The 18,445-nt window shown below is 40.8% G+C and overlaps 1 protein-coding gene across 4 annotated transcripts in view; it reads left to right on the top strand.

Annotated features, from left to right (window-relative positions):
* psd3l (pleckstrin and Sec7 domain containing 3, like) overlaps window positions 1-18,445 on the top strand; it is a 201,338-nt gene that overhangs the window by 161,552 nt on the left and 21,341 nt on the right. For all 4 annotated transcript variants that reach the window (XM_067258060.1, XM_067258059.1, XM_067258061.1 and 1 more), the window contains one exon: window positions 9,558-9,628. In XM_067258060.1, coding sequence (XP_067114161.1) covers window positions 9,558-9,628 — 71 coding nt within the window. The remainder of the gene's footprint in view (window positions 1-9,557; window positions 9,629-18,445) is intronic.

The raw sequence follows: 18,445 nt of genomic DNA, 5'->3' as shown, positions 1-18,445 counted from the left end.
TGCATGGTAGTGTAGTGGGGTGTGGTCATTGAAGAATAAATATACTTAATTTCTAATCAAGTATTAATAAGTCGAGGCACCACCTCAAAATTGATTTATGGAGATTGAGGAAACCTAGTTATTGGTGGCCAAGCCACTTAAGTGTTTCTACCTTTTCTTTACTATTATTATTGGTGGCCAAGCCGCGAAGCGGCGAAGCCACTTAAGTGTTTCTACCTTTTCTTATTATTATTAGGGACCAAGCAGCAGCGAAGCTGCTGTGGCACCTATTGTTTTTGTTAGTTTTATTATTATTATTATATTATTATTATTATTATTATGCATAGCGATTGGTGCGAAGTTTTGAAATTTGGCACACTGATTTGGAACGGTCTCCTGATTATTGTCACCAAGTTTCATGTCGATCCCTGAAGCACTATAGCGCCACCAAGGCGTCAAAGTTGGAGGTGTGTTTACGCCCATAACTTTTGAACCATGTGAGGTTTAAGTGAGGTTTCATCGGATTCCTTAGACGCAGACGATTCGACTGAACCCATTGTCGTCCCGAAGGTTTTTCCGTCATTTGTATTTTAAGAAATGCCAACTTTTGCCAAACTCCTCCTAGGCCGTTGCTCCGATTTTCATGAAAATTGTAAAAGATCATCTTCAGACCATGCCGACAAAGAATTATCAAAATGGTAGCGATAAGTCAAACCGTTCACGAGTTACACGCAAACGATTTTGACAAAGAGCACGCCATAGCAGAAGTGAGGCCTTGTCTCTGCGACGGTTTAACTTTGGAAATGTCATCGCGAGCATGTCATCTAATCATCCTCCTCCCACAATCACCATGATATGTCAAAATATGACTGAATTACAGCTGTTTATACTTGGGTCAAATCTGATAACGCTCGCCACGGGAGAAACGGCTTACTTTTTTTTTATAAAGTAACCGAACACAGCATTTTCCAGCAGTGAGAATAGCTCACTGGGATAAGACTTCCTAAGGGCTCCTTTGTAACACAAGGTTGCAGGATCGAATCCAGCCACAGGCATCAAGCAAGTCTTGACACCGGATTATCTGTTTAGCGAAGCCAGGTACACCACAGTAGCTGTCTAGCAGTATAATCATAATGGTAACGATAACGTTTCATTGTCAGGGGATATATAGTCAAGAAGAAGCAGATTTATTGTGCTTTGTAGATATAACGCTGCTACATCTAGCCAGCGCATTTGGTCTCAAAATGACATATTTACCAAACTCGGTATACATCTTTTGCGCATCGCCGTGAAGGTAATCAAAAGTTTCGGGGTAGCGCCACCGCGTTGCCGAAAAGTACATTGCGATTTAAAAAAATCGAATAATTTTTATTAAAAGTTTTGCTATGCTTCTTTAGCTACTGAATTTCCATATCGAATGCTGCTTGGCCCCTTCATTGCTGCTTGCAGCTATATTTCTTATTATTATTATTAAACATCTTCCGCCATGGGAGTCTATGGCAGCCCCTAGAACCGTATTGTCAGAAGTTGTGACATTTGGCACACTCTTTGGGACCAGTCCCCTCATCAATTTCACCAAGTTTCATGTCTCCCATTCCAACCATCTAGGGCCACGAATGGGTCAAAGTTGTTGAAGGTTGAAGGTGTGTTTACACACGTTACCTTTGAACCATATGCCGCATTTTCCAAAATGAGGTATCATTGGATTCCCTGGATCAAGACAAGTTCAACGCACTCTATCACGTCATACCCAGTCATATAAATTGTCCGCCATTTTGAATGTTAAGGAGAATAGTTTTTTCGCTACTCCTCCTACAATTCTTTTCGAATCTTCTTCATAATTGCCACAGTTGATCTTCAGACCAAGCCTCACAAAAGTTATCCCCTGGAGCTTTGATTTTCGCAACCGTTTGTTAGTTACAGCCAATCAAATTCAGCAACTGATCTGGAAAAAGGGAAGTGAGGTCATATCTTAGCGAATCTTTGATGCATTGACTCCAAACTTGGTGTATGGATTCATGACCCTTTTATTGAGAGCACCAAAAAAAGGTAGTGTCATTTGAGCTAGGGGGCTTTACAATAGGACAAAATTGTGTTTTGACCAATAACTGTTGATTTGTTTGTCGTATTTAAGTGATTCCTATGTCTCGTGATATCTAAGGAGATCCCGTGTCTGACGCATGTTAACTCTTGATACCAGATGAATTGATGAGGCCGCCATTTTGAATGAATGAATAAAACGTTTTTCCCTACTCCTACACAATGTATCCAATATTCACCAGATTTGGCACAGATTATCTTCAGACCACAATCACCTTGATATGTCAAAATATGACTGAATTACAAGGTTTTATACTTTGGTCAAATCTGACAACGCTTCCCACAGGAAAACGGCTTACTTTTTTTATACAGTAACAGAACACAGTAATTCCCAGCACTGAGAATAGCTCACTGGGATAAGATGTGTTCCTCTGAAGTGCAAGGTCTTAGGTTCTAATCCAGACACAGTCATCAAGCATGTCATGATACTGGTTTATCTGTTTAGTGAAGCCAGGTATGCCACAGTAGCTGTCTAGCAGTATAATCATAATGGTCACGATAATGTTTCATTCTCAGGGGATTTATACTCAAGAAAAATCAGATTTATTGTGCTTTGTAGATACAATAATGGGAGTCAGGTGGCTGAGCGGTGAGGGAGTCGGGCTAGTAATCCGAAGGTTGCCAGTTCGATTCCAGGTCATGCCAACTGATGTTGTGTCCTTGGGAAAGGCACTTCACCCTACTTGCCTCGGGGGAATGTCCCTGTACTTACTGTAAGTCGCTCTGGATAAGAGCGTCTGCCAAATGACTAAATGTAAATGTCTAAATGTAAATCTAGCCAGTGCATCGGATTTCTTGCATCATAACTTCTGAACAGATTTTTCATAAATCACAAGATTGGTCTCTTCTGATTGTACGTGGCATACCAAGTCGAAATATATCACATTGTCCCGTGTCCACCATTTTGGGCGTCGGCCATTTGGAATTTTCATAACAACATACTTTTTTGAACTCCTTGTTCACCATTGCTCATATTTTCATGGACATGTAATCAAATCATTTTCAGACCACAATCACCTTGATATGTCAAAATATGACTGAATTACAGCTTTTTATACTTGGGTCAAATCTGACAACACTTCCCAGAGGAGAAATGGCTTACTTTTTTTTTATACAGTAACTGAACACAGTAATTCCCAGCACTGAGAATAGCTCACTGGGATAAGACAGGTTCCTCTGAAGTGCGATGTCATAGGTTCGAATCCAGCCACAGTCGTCAAGCATGTCATGATACTGGTTTATCTGTTTAGTGAAGCCAGATATGCCACAGTAGCTGCCTAGCAATATAATCATAATGGTAATGATAATGTTTCAATCTCAGGGGATCTATACTCAAGAAGAGTCAGATTTATTGTGCTTTGTAGATATGTGTCCTCTAACCTCGAGGGGGGCGATCCCGTGTGTGACACATGTTAACTTGTGATACCAGCCGAATTGATGCCGCCATTCTGAATGAATTAATAAAACGTTTTTGTCCTACCCCTCCTACAAAATGTATCAAATATTCACCAAATTTGGGACAGATTATGTTCAGACCACAATCACCTTGACATGTCAAAATAGGACTGAATTACAGCTGTTTAAACTTGGGCCAAATCTGACAACCGCTTGCCACAGGAAAAACTGCTTATATTTTTAACCAGTAACTGAACTCTGTGATTTCCAGCACTGAGAATAGCTCACTAGGATAAGTTGGTGTCCTGGCAACGGCAACGTCAGAGGTAAGAATCCTCCCAAAGCCGACGAGCTTGTCATGTCTCTGATTCTCTGTTTAGCGAGACTGTAAGCCACTGCAAAGGAAGCCAGGTACACCGCAGTCGCTAGCTACCTATAGTCAAGCTGTATATACAGTTAGGTCCATAAGTGTTTGGACATTGACACAATTTTCAGCATTTTGGCTCTGTATACCACCACAATGGATTTGAAATGAAACAATCAAGATGTGCTTTAAGTGCAGACTTTCAGCTTTAATTTCAGGGTATTTACATCCAAATCAGGTGGACGGTGTAGGAATTACAACACATTTTATATGTGGCCCCCCCTTTTTAAGGGACCAAAAATAATTGGACAAACTAACATAATCATAAATATAATTCTCACTTTTAATACTTGGTTGCAAATCCTTTGCAGTCAATGACAGCCTGAAGTCTGGAACCCATAGACATCACCAGACGCTGGGTTTCGTCCCTGGTGATGCTCTGCCAGGCCTCTACTGCAACTGTCTTCAGTTCCTGCTTGTTCTTGGGGCATTTTCCCTTCAGTTTTGTCTTTAGCAAGTGAAATGCATGCTCAATTGGATTTAGGTCAGGTGATTGACTTGGCCATTGCAGAACATTCCACTTCTTTGCCTTTAAAAACTCTTTGGTTGCTTTCGCAGTATGCTTCAGGTCATTGTCCATCTGCACTGTGAAGCGCCGTCCTATGAGTTCTGAAGCATTTGGCTGAATCTGAGCAGATTCTTTTAGAGGCTCTTTTAGATGTTTTTTGGCAAACTCTAATCTGGTCTTCCTGTTTTTGAGACTGACCAATGGTTTACATCTTGTGGTGAACCCTCTGTATTTACTCTGGTGAAGTCTTCTCTTAATTGTTGACTTTGACACAGATACGCCTACCTCCTGGAGAGTGTTCTTGATCTGGCCAACTGTTGTGAAGGGGTTTTTCTTCACCAGGGAAAGAATTCTTCTGTCATCCACCACAGTTGTTTTCCGTGGTCTTCCGGGTCTTTTGGTGTTGCTGAGCTCACCAGTGCGTTCTTTCTTTTTAAGAATGTACCAAACCGTTGATTTGGCCACACCTAATGTTTTTGCTATCTCTCTGATAGGTTTGTTTTGATTTTTCAACCTAACGATGGCTTGCTTCACTGATGGTGACAGCTCTTTGGACTTCATATTGAGAGTTGACAGCAACAGATTCCAAACACAAATACCATACTTGAAATTAACTCTAGACCTTTTATCTGCTCCTTGTCAATGAAATAACGAACTCCCTTTATGAGAGAATAACATACACCTGGCCATGGAACAGCTGAGCAGCCAATTGTCCAATTACTTTTGGTCCCTTAAAAAGGGGGGGAGGCACATATAAAATGTATTGTAATTCCTACACCGTTCACCTGATTTGGATGTAAATACCCTGAAATTAAAGCTGAAAGTCAGCACTTAAAGCACATCTTGATTGTTTCATTTCAAATCCATTGTGGTGGTATACAGAGCCAAAATGAGGAAAATTGTGTCAATGTCCAAATACTTATGGACCTAACTGTAGTCAATGCAATCCTCACACAAACTATCAAATGATTTTAGATTTTAGAAACCGTTTGTCCGGTACAGCCAATCGAAATCGGCAGCAGAGCCGCCAAACAGAAAGTTGTATCGTATCTCAGCAAGTCTTTGATGGATTCACGCCAAACTTGCTGCGTGTACTTGGAACCCTCTTCTGAGGATGTCGAAAGTTTCTTCTGGGTCATCTGACCTGCTTGGCCACCCCATTGCTGCTTGCAGCTATATTTGTTATTGGTATTTGTAAAAGTTTGATAGGCTAACAAATGAAACAAAACAGACAAACAATGGATCAGATGAAAATAGCGGGAAAGGGGAGGAGAATTGGAATTGGGCCTTGTCTAATAACGGGAATGGTCTAGTGGTAGTTTTACGTGTAGTCTAATCAAACTAATGAAATTACTTCATGCCAATGTCACAAGTGAGAAAGAGCTAGTCGCATTTACTTTGTTGGTATGTTAAAACTGGTCTGTAGTTAAACGTGTGGGTGTTATCAAAAAGTCCTCTGTCAAAGTATTCCTTTTAATCCGCGGTGAGAATTGCGTTGGGGTACTTTTGCAGATTCCTTCAGGTAGTGTTTTAATTTCTAATCTTGTTGAATTCCAGGATAAGCTTTGGCGAGATCCTTTTGAATGCCTATCCGTTGTCACTGGACTTGCGTTATCAATGGACTCAACGATTGATTGTTCTTGTTGGTTTTTATACTCCGAATAAAGTGGAAGTGTCTTGATGCAGGGAAGACAGTTCATTGGTCAGCCTGGGTGTTGTCCAAGCTGGTTCACATGTGTGAATGGAATCTAACTTTAGGATTGTGGCCTAAATTGCAAAATGTTCATACCTTGCATTTAGTTCATAATCTATCTACACAACTTAATTTGATAAAATTGTTTTGTTAGTAGATAACAATAAATTGGATACCAAGGTTGACTGACTTGGATCACTTGTTTACATTAAAACATCAAATTAATCAACACAGCATAAAAGGGAAAGCATAAATTATCAGTCATAAATTCTTATCATCCCTGAAGTGTTCATGAAGAGTGTAGTTCTTGAGAAATGTTTGGACATCCATAAAGTTCAGATTTGGATGGATCCCTTTGTTCGATCCAGAGTTTCTCTGGAGTAAGGAGGGGCTGAAGGGTGGGCCATTTGGCTGGCCCTTCTCTCTCCCATGGGGAGGAGGAGAGAGTGTCTTGTGTCAACCCTTTGAAGCTCATCCAGAAAGATAGTGGCATTGAATGAGGAGTCATAATGCAAAGTCTGGGGTTCTTGTGCTAATGTGGTCTGCAGTACCGTGTCTTAATGAGGTGCACAGATTATTATCATGTTGAAGGTTTGACTGTGCTAAAGTAGTAAATTAGGTATCATATGCATATATTTAGTTATTGCCCCCATTTTTCATGAGCTGAACTCAAAGATCTAAGACTTTTTCTATGTACACAAAAGGCACTTCTCCTTTGCCGAGAAAATCCATCCACCTCACAGTTGTGGCATATCAAGATGCTGATTAGATGGCCTTTTATTGTGGCCAGCCTATGGCACACCTGTGCAATAATAATGCTGTCTAATCAGCATCTTGATATGCCACAACTATGAGGTGGATGGATTTTCTCGGCAAAGGAGAAGTGTTCACCAACACAGATTTAGACAGATTTGTGAACAATATTTGAGAGAAATAGGCCTTTTGTGTACATAGAAAAAGTCTTATCTTTGAGTTCAGCTTATGAAAAATGGTGGCAAAAACAAAAGTGTTGCGTTTATAATTTTGTTCAGTGTAGTTTATGAAACTGTGTTGATATACAGTATAGCTTTCTGTTGGTTTTTGTGCATTATCATAAGTGTATATGTTTAGCAATATCCCTATCAAGGTTCTGGACACCACTTCTGGAAACCAAATATCACAGTGTCACCCTATCCCTTATCCTCGGTTGATATAGATAACCCGGTGATGCCAGAAAGCCCAACTTATCCTAGGTAGACAAGTAGCACAGGGACATTCCAAACGCTCACAGACCATTCCTTCAATATTTTCCATGACCTAATAAAACTGTATGCCCCATGCCAGTACCACAATAGCTTTTAAAAGCAGTTCCAGTTAAAAGTTCCGTAGTCATCCCTGATCCCACTAATCACATGATGCTTTGCAATAATGCGTGTCACCGTCCAATAAGTGCCATTGTTAACAGAATATTAGCTAACGACAGGATTTTTTGGAAGCGCAGTCTTTGGCACTGTTTTGTATACAGTACATGCCATGTGTCAACCAGTCCTCCCTGCTGGACAGGTGGGGTAATTACAGTTTTTCTCAATTGCTAAGACACATTTCTGGAAACGGTCACCCATTTTATCAAAACTCTAAACACAAAACCTCATCTTCAAGCACTATTTACAAAACCTCTGAATCCTCTTGCAAAATGAAACTTTCACCTCAAAACAGATTTACCTGGCTCAAAATCAAACACTGCTCACAAATCATAAACAAAGTGATAAAAATGATATACACTATCAAGCAGTCAGTAAACAATACACCAAAACATAGAAAACATTGTTCAAAACATATAGTTCTCAGGGAGAAGTACATTTTGAATAAAAAAACTAATTTCATATTTATCCGTCATTGTCTTTTGATGAACGAAAGCATGTTCTATCATAGTCGCTCAAAATTGATCAGAAATTACTACTCTGCTTTGCTCTTTGCAATTTTTTTGTTCTTTCTCTTCCTTGTATACCTATACAGTAGTGTACACTGCATCTGACTACTCACAACTCACTCTTGTTCTTTGTTGATATATGATATTTGTTGCAACCAGTCAAAATCTATTGAGCAGTCAGTACTGTAACAAATTGAAAGCACAATGTTCAGGGCCGTACAATTTGTTCATTGTACACTATACAGCCTACAATGCACTGTACTACAGTATACAATACTAAAAGGGACAAAAATCAAAGGAGTAAACATGTGATCAATGTGCTTCTTCTTGTCTTTGGGCTGGGTCAGGCAATATTTTCCTACCTTCAACAACCTGTTTGCTCTCTGAACTGGCTTATATTGGATGTGTCACATCATTTGAAACAAGTTAAATCAATTTTGAGTGGTTGTGTTTAATCAATGACATGTTTTCTCTATTTGTATTTGATTGTTTCCATTTGTGTTTACCAGTATGGATGACATGTGCATTAGAGTGCAGAATGTGTTTTGAGAATAAGAATGTGTTTAGAGCTTTGCTGGAAAGTCTAAGTGAGATCTGCAAATTGTGTTTTACAATGTGAAATGGTTTAAGGTATTGACAACAGACTGCACAATTAGCTACATGAGTTCAGGCAACTGAGAACTTTGTTTAGTCAATGGGTTTTAGTGTTTTAGCAATTCAGAAAAATTGTAATATGATAAAAGGATTTTAATGTCTCTCAAAGCAAATCTCACTCAATTGAGGAAGACTCCCACTCCCTAAATCTCTCTGGATTGAACCCACTTAACCCTCGTGCTGCCTTCGGGTCACATGACCCAAAGGTTCATAACGAACCATCATTGTGTTTACCCAATTTTACCCAATACAAAAACAAATAAAAATAATTTTCTTTTAACCATTCCAATGTGGGGGGTCTGAGACAGCCCGACAGTTAAAAGAAAATGCTTCACTTTGTTTTTGTATGAGGTAAATTAGAAATTAGTCATTGTGACCCACGACGGTGGGTCACAATGACTGATGGGTCAGAATGACCCGAAGATAACACAAGGGTTAAAATGGTGTTTATTTATGCACATTTTCTCTCTTTCAAGGGAATGATCTTGACTATGTAAGCATGGTTGTAGAGAGGTTTGGAATTTGTTTTGATCTGCTGTTGTTGACAATGTTGCAGGAGAAGAATGTCTTGGTCATTGGTAACTGGTTTTTATGTGACCAAGGAGCCAAGAACTATGAGGGGCCGTGAGGGACATTATTCAGAATACCCTCTCACACACACAACTGAAAAGCTCTCACACACACAACTGAAAAGCTCTCTCACACACTACTGAAAAGCTATACGCTCACACACACTACTGAAATGCTTTCACACACACTACTGAAAAGCTATCACACACACTACTAAAGAACAGTTTACCTTGCTACCGTATTACCAATGTTCATTACAATATTTTACGTGCAAACATGACATTTCCATTACCTCATAGTTACACTGTTTCACTTTCTTTTTCAGCACCAAGAGGAAAACGAGGTTGGAAAACCTTCTATGCTGTTCTCAAAGGAATGATTCTCTACTTGCAAAAGGTAAGACATTGACATAACCCTTATTTGTGAACTTAAATCCCATTTTCAAACTTGATTTTAATTGTTTCTTCCCTAAAGGATCTAAGACTAGACATACAGACGTGCTCAAATGTGTTGGTACTGTCAAGGAAGTTTTCCGACGACACTGTATACCTGGATTGATATGACTGCCGTATTAATACAAATTCTTTATTCGAATATTAAAGCACGAAACAGAGTTGCGTGTCTGTGTGGTTGCCACAGTGATGGTGCAGCTGTGCTCGCTAACGAGCTGGGTAGAGAGAATAACATACATTTATCTAGCATCCACACCTCAAACAAGTTAACCTAGACGCAAAACTATACTATATTTTCCGAGACCCAAGACTCTGCCGAAACCACAGATATCCTTTACTTGTCTGTGCGGTCCGAAATACGACTACCTGCAGTTTCAAAAACTTGTACCTTCTGCTTTCGCTGAGAAATTTGTCACCAGATTTGTATTGGTCTCTATGGGGCGAGAGTTGGACTTTGTCTCGCTTTCCTAAGGCTCTGAACAAATGTGTAAGTCTGTTGGATTCCACAGACAAATGTCTACGACCAGCACAACATTTCCTATCTATTGATCCAAAAATGAAGCATGAAGAGTGAAAATTGTGGCAATGCTGGCAAACTAGAAATATGTTTTCAACCAGATTCCAAAGCTCCTCTTCACAGTCAGCACTCTAGGCTCTCACATACACACCCATGTAAATCTCAGAAACCGTTTGAAAAACTCATGAAACATAATCAGTGATATTGAAAAAAAGTTATAGAATAGATATCAAAAAACTGAATAAAAAAAAATAGTTTAGGGATTTGTCAACATTTGAAAGTTTAAATGGTGGCTCTAGCTGAAAGATTGAGGAAGAAGAAGGATTTCAAAGTTGAAGAAGTCTAAGAGGATTGAGAGGATTTGAAAAAAAACTCAATTGGAAAACCATGTTAAAAATATTATGAACAACATTGATTGATATTAATTCAAGCATAAGAGGTAGAAAGCTGAAAAGTCATAGCCTGAAACTGCTGAATTGTTTGATAGCTTAACGGTTTTAATAGCTGAAGCAGCATTCCAACAATAATAAGAAGTATGCAGAATAACAATAGTGTTTTTGCTCTCAGCAAACACACTAAATATATATGTGAGAGAACAATGGTTGTGCTCGCCGAAAGCGTGAGCACACGCAATTATTAACTAAAAAAGTCCGGTTCGCATAAAAGGCTACTTTGGAGTTTTTCACTGTTTCTCCGGTGAAATGTGGATTTGTCCGGGCAGCAAAGTTACCAGCAACGAGCCAGGCTAGCAAGGGAAGCTAGCCTTTTCACCCTGAGGTTTCCCTACCCCGGTACGGAGCCACGAGTCAGGAAGGTAACATGAGGATAGCCTACCGAAGTTGAATTAGCCAATGTCGTTAGTGATGCTAGCTAACGATAGTTTGCTAGCTGTATCATTTCACTGGGTCTTGCAGCTGTGAAATTATTATGCAATGTTATGTTCTACTAGCCATTTGCCTACTTTACATTTACATTTAGTCATTTAGCAGGCGCTCTTATCCAGAGCGACTTACAGTAAGTACAGGGACATTACCCCGAGGCAAGTAGGGTGAAGTGCCTTGCCCAGGGACACAACGTCATTTCGCATGGCCGGGTATCAAACCGGCAAACTTCTGTTTGGTAGCCCGATTCCCTAAGCGCTCAGCCATCTGACTCCACTTTAGCAAGTCACTGTATTACCAAGCCCTTATAGTGTAACTGAGAAGACACAGTAAATAATTATTCTTTCAAGTAATAAGCCCTCGTTCAAGTGTTGAGCATTAAATTAGCTGCACGATCTGTAGAGATCTTGAGACAAAGCCACTTTTTGCTCTAAAACCGGGCTATAAGCTGCTTCGAAATAAAAGCCGTACAACCACAAGAAAACTGTAAAATCGGGGTAAAAATCTCGGAAATCGGAAAAATACGGTAACCAAATCTAATGATAGCTGATTTGGCCAACATCTTCAGACAGCCACTGTTTTGCTGTTTTACTGTATCTTCCTTATTCAGTTTTGGGGTGCGAGGAGAGGTGATGGGTAATTTCAAATTAGAAATGAGTTAAGTTATTGGTTGCATTTGAAGTGTGGTGTTTCACATCCAATAACAGTAATGTAGGAGCCATTTGTATTAGATGACACTACAAGTAATGATATTAACAAATCAATTAAACAATGCACAGGCAATTTAGTGATTTTCCCGCAGTTGTGGTCTTGACCAGTGTTATCGCCCAACTGGTTTCCACACTCTGGTTCCCCAGCTGTGCGTTCACCTATCACCCTATATTCGTAACAAATTCACAAACATATTACTGCCGATTTTCAAGTCGGATCTCATATTTGCTGCGGCGAATATGAAAGTATGGTCTACGTGCGCACTACATTACATTCATTCACGACAAAATAAATGGAGACAAAATAAAACATTTGCAGGCTTGCATGAAGTGGGATTCCATCGCACTATATCAAAAGCACGTATAACACCAAAGCCCATTGCTTTACCCTGCAAGCTATTCTAGCTCATGAAAGATTAGCTAAATCGTGACGTATTTATTAACTACGTTTGCCTTCAGGTAACATCTTGTTTAGGCTTCTTCTGAAACAACTGGTTACCATAGACACTACCCGAATGTAGGCTACCAAACACGTATTTGGGGTTGTCTCGAGGCAATAGCCATATTTACCACGATATCACAGCCCCTTAATGACACAACATATTGCAAAGTAATACTTAAATCGTCGCTGTTAACCCAGACAATACGATCAGCTTAAATGCGAACACTGCCGAGTAGTAGCCTATACATGTAGTAATATTCTGCCCGCAACACAGTACTGAAGGTGTCGAATGTAATTGTGATTAGCATCCAGGTAACTTTGTGTAGTTTCTATAATACATATATTTGTATTTGATGTCTAACAAACACACAACACTCATATATTGCCATCGTATTGTCTTTATTATGTGAAGCACTACACATGTTTGTGTGAAGTACTGTAAACAATGATCTAATATCCTTTGAATATCCCTTTTTACAAGCAGTGTCACAGACAGCTTCACATGTGACCATAGAACTGCCCCCCAACCAACCTCAATTCAGAATCAGAAAGGGATTTATTCGCCATGAAAGTTTGCACAGACAAGGAATTTGCTTTGGCAGGAAGGTGCATACAATACACATATACCTAAAATTTAAATATGTGGACTAACTATACTAAGGGTACATAAACTAGCAGTACTAAGTGGGATTAGAATAGAATTAAATATACAATAAAATATACAGTTAGGTCCATAAATATTTGGACATTGACACAATTTTGGCTCTGTATACCACCACAATGGATTTGAAATGAAACAATCAAGATGTGCTTTAAGTGCAGACTTTCAGCTTTAATTTCAGGGTATTTACATCCAAATCAGGTGAACGGTGTAGGAATTACAACACATTTTATATGTGGCCCCCCCCTTTTTAAGGGACCAAAAATAATTGGACAAACTAACATAATCATACATCTAATTGTCACTTTTAATACTTGGTTGCAAATCCTTTGCAGTCAATGACAGCCTGAAGTCTGGAACCCATAGACATCACCAGACGCTGGGTTTCGTCCCTGGTGATGCTCTGCCAGGCCTCTACTGCAACTGTCTTCAGTTCCTGCTTGTTCTTGGGGCATTTTCCCTTCACTTTTGTCTTTAGCAAGTGAAATGCATGCTCAGTTGGATTTAGGTCAGGTGATTGACTTGGCCATTGCAGAACATTCCACTTCTTTGCCTTAAAAAACTCTTTGGTTGCTTTCGCAGTATGCTTCGGGTCATTGTCCATCTGCACTGTGAAGCGCCGTCCTATGAGTTCTGAAGCATTTGGCTGAATCTGAGCAGATAATATTGCCCAAAACACTTCAGAATTCATCCTACTGCTTTTGTCAGCAGTCACATCATCGATAAATACAAGGGTACCAGTTCCATTGGCAGCCATACATGCCCACGCCATAACACTACCTCCACCATGCTTCACTGATGAGGTGGTATGCTTTGGATCATGAGCAGTTCCTTCCCTTCTCCATACTCTTCTCTTCCCATCATTCTGGTACAAGTTGATCTTGGTCTCATCTGTCCATAGGATGTTGTTCCAGAACTGTACAGGCTCTTTTAGATGTTTTTTGGCAAACTCTAATCTGGTCTTCCTGTTTTTGAGACTCACCAATGGTTTACATCTTGTGGTGAACCCTCTGTATTTACTCTGGTGAAGTCTTCTCTTAATTGTTGACTTTGACACAGATACGCCTACCTCCTGGAGAGTGTTCTTGATCTGGCCAACTGTTGTGAAGGGGTTTTTCTTCACCAGGGAAAGAATTCTTCTGTCATCCACCACAGTTGTTTTCCGTGGTCTTCCGGGTCTTTTGGTGTTGCTGAGCTCACCAGTGCGTTCTTTCTTTTTAAGAATGTACCAAACCGTTGATTTGGCCACACCTAATGTTTTTGCTATCTCTCTGATAGGTTTGTTTTGATTTTACAGCCTAACGATGGCTTGCTTCACTGATGGTGACAGCTCTTTGGACTTCATATTGAGAGTTGACAGCAACAGATTCCAAAAACAAATACCATACTTGAAATGAACTCTAGACCTTTTATCTGCTCCTTGTCAATGAAATAACGAACTCCCATGAGGGAATAACATACACCTGGCCATGGAACAGCTGAGCAGCCAATTGTCCAATTACTTTTGGTCCCTTAAAAAGGGGGGGGGGGCACATATCAAATGTGTTGTAATTCCTACACCATTCACCTGATTTGGATGTAAATACCCTGAAATTAAAGCTGAAAGTCTGCACTTAAAGCACATCTTGATTGTTTCATTTCAAATCCATTGTGGTGGTATACAGAGCCAAAATGATGAAAATTGTGTCAATGTCCAAATATTTATGGACCTAACTGTAAGTTGCCGTAAATTACAATATAAAAATACAAATATTACAAAAAATACAAATGTACAAGATACCATGTTGTAATGCAGTGCAAAAAGCAGAGTGTTTTAAGCAAGAATTCATTTGAGTCAGTGTGGTCCCTTGGCCTTGTTGAAGAGGCCAGCAGCGGAAGGGAAGAAACTGTTTTTGTGGCGTGAGGTATTGGTCCTGATAGACCGCAGCCTTCTGCCGGAGGGGAGTGACTGAAACAGGGAGTGTCCAGGGTGGGAGGAGTCGGCCACAATCTTCCTCGCTCGCCTCAGGGTCCTCGAGGTGTGCAGGTCCTCGAGGGTAGGCAGATTGCAGCCAATCACCTTCTCAGCATAACGGATGATACGCTGCAGTCTGCTCTTGTCCTTGGCAGTGGCAGCAGCGTACCAGACGGTGATGGAGGAGGTGAGGATGGACTCAATGATGGCCGAGTAGAAGTGCACCATCATTGTCTTTGGCAGGTTGAACTTCTTCAGCTGCCGAAGGAAGTACATCCTCTGTTGTGCTTTCTTGATGAGGGAGCTGATGTTCAGTTCCCACTTGAGGTCCTGGGAGAGGATAGTGCCCAGGAAGCGGAAGGACTCCACAGTGTTGACTGGGGATTCACAGGGTGATGGGGTGAGTGGGGCTGTGTTCCTCCTGAAGTCCACAACCATCTCCACTGTCTTAAGAGCATTGAGCTCTAAGTTGTTCTGGCTGCACCAGGTCACCAGGTTGGCCGCTTCCCACCTATAAGCAGACTCGTCTCCACCAGAGATGAGCCCAATAAGGGTGGTGTCGTCCGCAAACATCAGGAGTTTGACGGACGGATGACTGGAGGTGCAACTGTTGGTGTACAGGGAGAAGAGCAGAGGAGAAAGGAAATTCTCAAGGAAGACAAGGAAAAACTCACTAGACTGACTAGAGGACAAAAAATGGAAGAAACCTTGGGAGGAGAAATTCAGTGAGGGATCCCCTCCTCCAGAGATGGTTGGTGAAAGAGAGGTGCACAACACAAGCTAAACATAGTTTTACATTAAGAAAAAAGCCAAATCCAAGGTCAACTCGGGTCAGAGTTGGCAAATGTCAGTTTAAGCAATGCTGGCCACAGACTGGTGCCATGTGATTGGCACAACATAACAGGTTATCCGAAGGTTGCCAGTTCGATTCCCGGTCATGCCAACTGACGTTGTGTCCTTGGGCAAGGCACTTCACCCTACTTGCCTCGGGGGGAATGCCCCTGTACTTACTGTAAGTCGCTCTGGATAAGAGCGTCTGCTAAATAAAAATGACTAAATGTAACAGGGAAGCCAGGTAGATGGATGGACTGGAAGGGGCCAATGTCCACTCGCTGCGTATCATAGGGGTGGAACGGTACATGTATTCGTATTGAAACGTACGGTACGGGCGTCACGGTTCGGTGCATGAAATTACACAGAGAATACACAGTATAAAAATTAATAAAACTTGCATGCAAATTAATGTAATGCGGAACTACTGTTAGATAATTGTGTTCTTTAGGGACACCTAGCGTCACTGTGTCCAATCCCGACCGGTTTTTAGCTAACATTCTGATAAAATGCCACTTCAAATATTGATAAAAATAATCGTATCACGTTTTCAGCTGATTAACTGATTTCACGTTAAGCTTTAACTTCTTACCTTTCAAGCTAAATATTGTTAAAAAATTTAGAGTTAGCTTAGCCTTTACTAGAGCCGGTCAAAAGACGCTGGCGCCGGTAAATTAGCCGTGAGCTACCCTTGTCCAAACCCAACCGTACTTCTAAACACTGGGCGCTGCTGTTTTTCCGGGGATATTAACTTGATCCAGGGTCACCAAACTGCTGTCAACATATCCAGGGACGTAGTTATGTCCTCCACAATAAGATATCACGCTTCAACATCTCCAAACTATGCGATAAAATCTCAATTTGACTGTATACCACCACCTGCTGGATGTTTTGTTGAACTCTTCTCAAAGTTTGCTAGCCCCCATCCCTTCCTCCCCTCGACTACAGATCACGTCACACATGATCGTGTATTTTCATTGGCAAGACAAAGTAGTGTTAAGCTAGTGTTGAAATACACTCATATGCTAACCCATAGTAGCAGTACGATGACAACACAGACACACTTGTCAGAGTAAAGATCGTCGCCCGAGTGTCGCCGAGTGGTCTTTCGGCCAAAGTAACTTTCCTATATTATTTAGACCATCGTCCATATATGTTCATGAAATTTTACACGTAGATTGTTTGGTATGCCTAAAATAATAATACTTACACTTTGCTGGCGATAGCAAAAGAAAATGCTGGCAAAAAGACCGGAAACTGAGTGTCCAAACCCCGTTCGGGTTTGGACAATAGTAGTTTACAGCAGTCGGGATTGGACACAGTGACGTTAATCTGTAGCTCTGAAGCTCTGATTGGCGCCACCGTGAGTCTGAGATAGCTAGCAGCACTAAGGACGAGTATGGCGAGTGGTGGTGGCCCACGAGAGATAGAGGACTCGCCGGCCTCTTTAACCCTTGTGTTATCTTCGGGTCATTCTGACCCATCAGTCATTGTGACCCACCGTCGTATTGCGACAGATTTACCGCATACAAAGACAAAGTGAAGCATTTTCTTTTAACAGCTAGGCTGTCTCAGACCCCCCACATTGCAAAGGTTAAAAAAAAATATTTTAATTTGTTTTTGTATTGGGTAAAATTGGGTAAACACAACGATGGTTCGTTATGAACCTTTGGGTCATGTGACCCGAAGGCAGCACGAGGGTTAAGATTGAAAGTTTGGTAAAACTTCGGTTTCCCATTCAGTTACAGTAGTACAGGCGAGAGAGTGGTGGATAAGACAAGCACTGTGTGTTGGTGTTGTTCAGCAGTTGTGGGCAGTATCGTGCAGTCTGAGTAGGCAAGGAAGGCACTGCCTACCCTGCCAAAATTCAAACGTAAATGTTTATTAAATCATTTTATTTAATAAACTTGTATTTGTATTTTTACTGTTTATTCTTGTGATTTATATATGCAATATGTGTGTTATTCCAGTTGTTTAGACGTTACGATGACAAATGTAGCAGTTACGCAGAATCAAATACAAAGAAAAAAGTTGAATAAGCAGTGCTTTTACTGTCCATTCACTGCGGACGACAAGCGAAAAACTCACTTGCGCACTTCTATCCTGTATTCTTCAACATGTACGTTCTCTGCGGTGCCTTTGCACGTAAATATGTTATGCCAGTAATCACCTACGTTACATATCAAACATGGACCAATAAAAATCGAGGTATTAATGGACATTTGCGCAGCTAACGTCATTACATAGCTACATTGTAAACGTAATCCCCGCAAAATTTAAATCAAAATGATAGCAGCGGTGTCTGCCGATATCACAGTGTTGAGGAATTTCTCCAAGCTCGATTGTATTCAAAAAATTAGTTAATAGCAAATAGGGAGCTCACTACGCCAGACCTAGATGGACTACTGCCGCAAAAGGGACAACAACGTTTTAGATCGTTTCAAACAGACTGGTATGAAGAAAAGATTGGCTATGTGGCTGTGCTAACAGTCAGCGGCTGCAGGCTACTGCTTGTACCGTTTACTGCGTTTACTATTTTGACATAGCCTAACAATAAATTAGGTAATCTGGCTTTCATAACTCAGTGCCTAGCCTCTTCCCAGCTAACGCCGTTACGTTGCCCTTACGTTGCCGCAACGTCACTCAATGACCAAACATACGTCTTTTGACGTGATCTTGTGACGTTGCCAGTCCGTAACCACAACCCCCTAGCAACGTAATGTTCTGACGTTGCCAGTCCGTAACTGCGACGTTAATTAAGTAAC

This window comes from Osmerus mordax, chromosome 20 (assembly GCF_038355195.1).
Source record: "Osmerus mordax isolate fOsmMor3 chromosome 20, fOsmMor3.pri, whole genome shotgun sequence".
In the NCBI taxonomy this organism is placed as follows: Eukaryota; Metazoa; Chordata; class Actinopteri; order Osmeriformes; family Osmeridae; genus Osmerus; species Osmerus mordax.
This window is presented reverse-complemented; position numbering and strand designations above follow the sequence as displayed.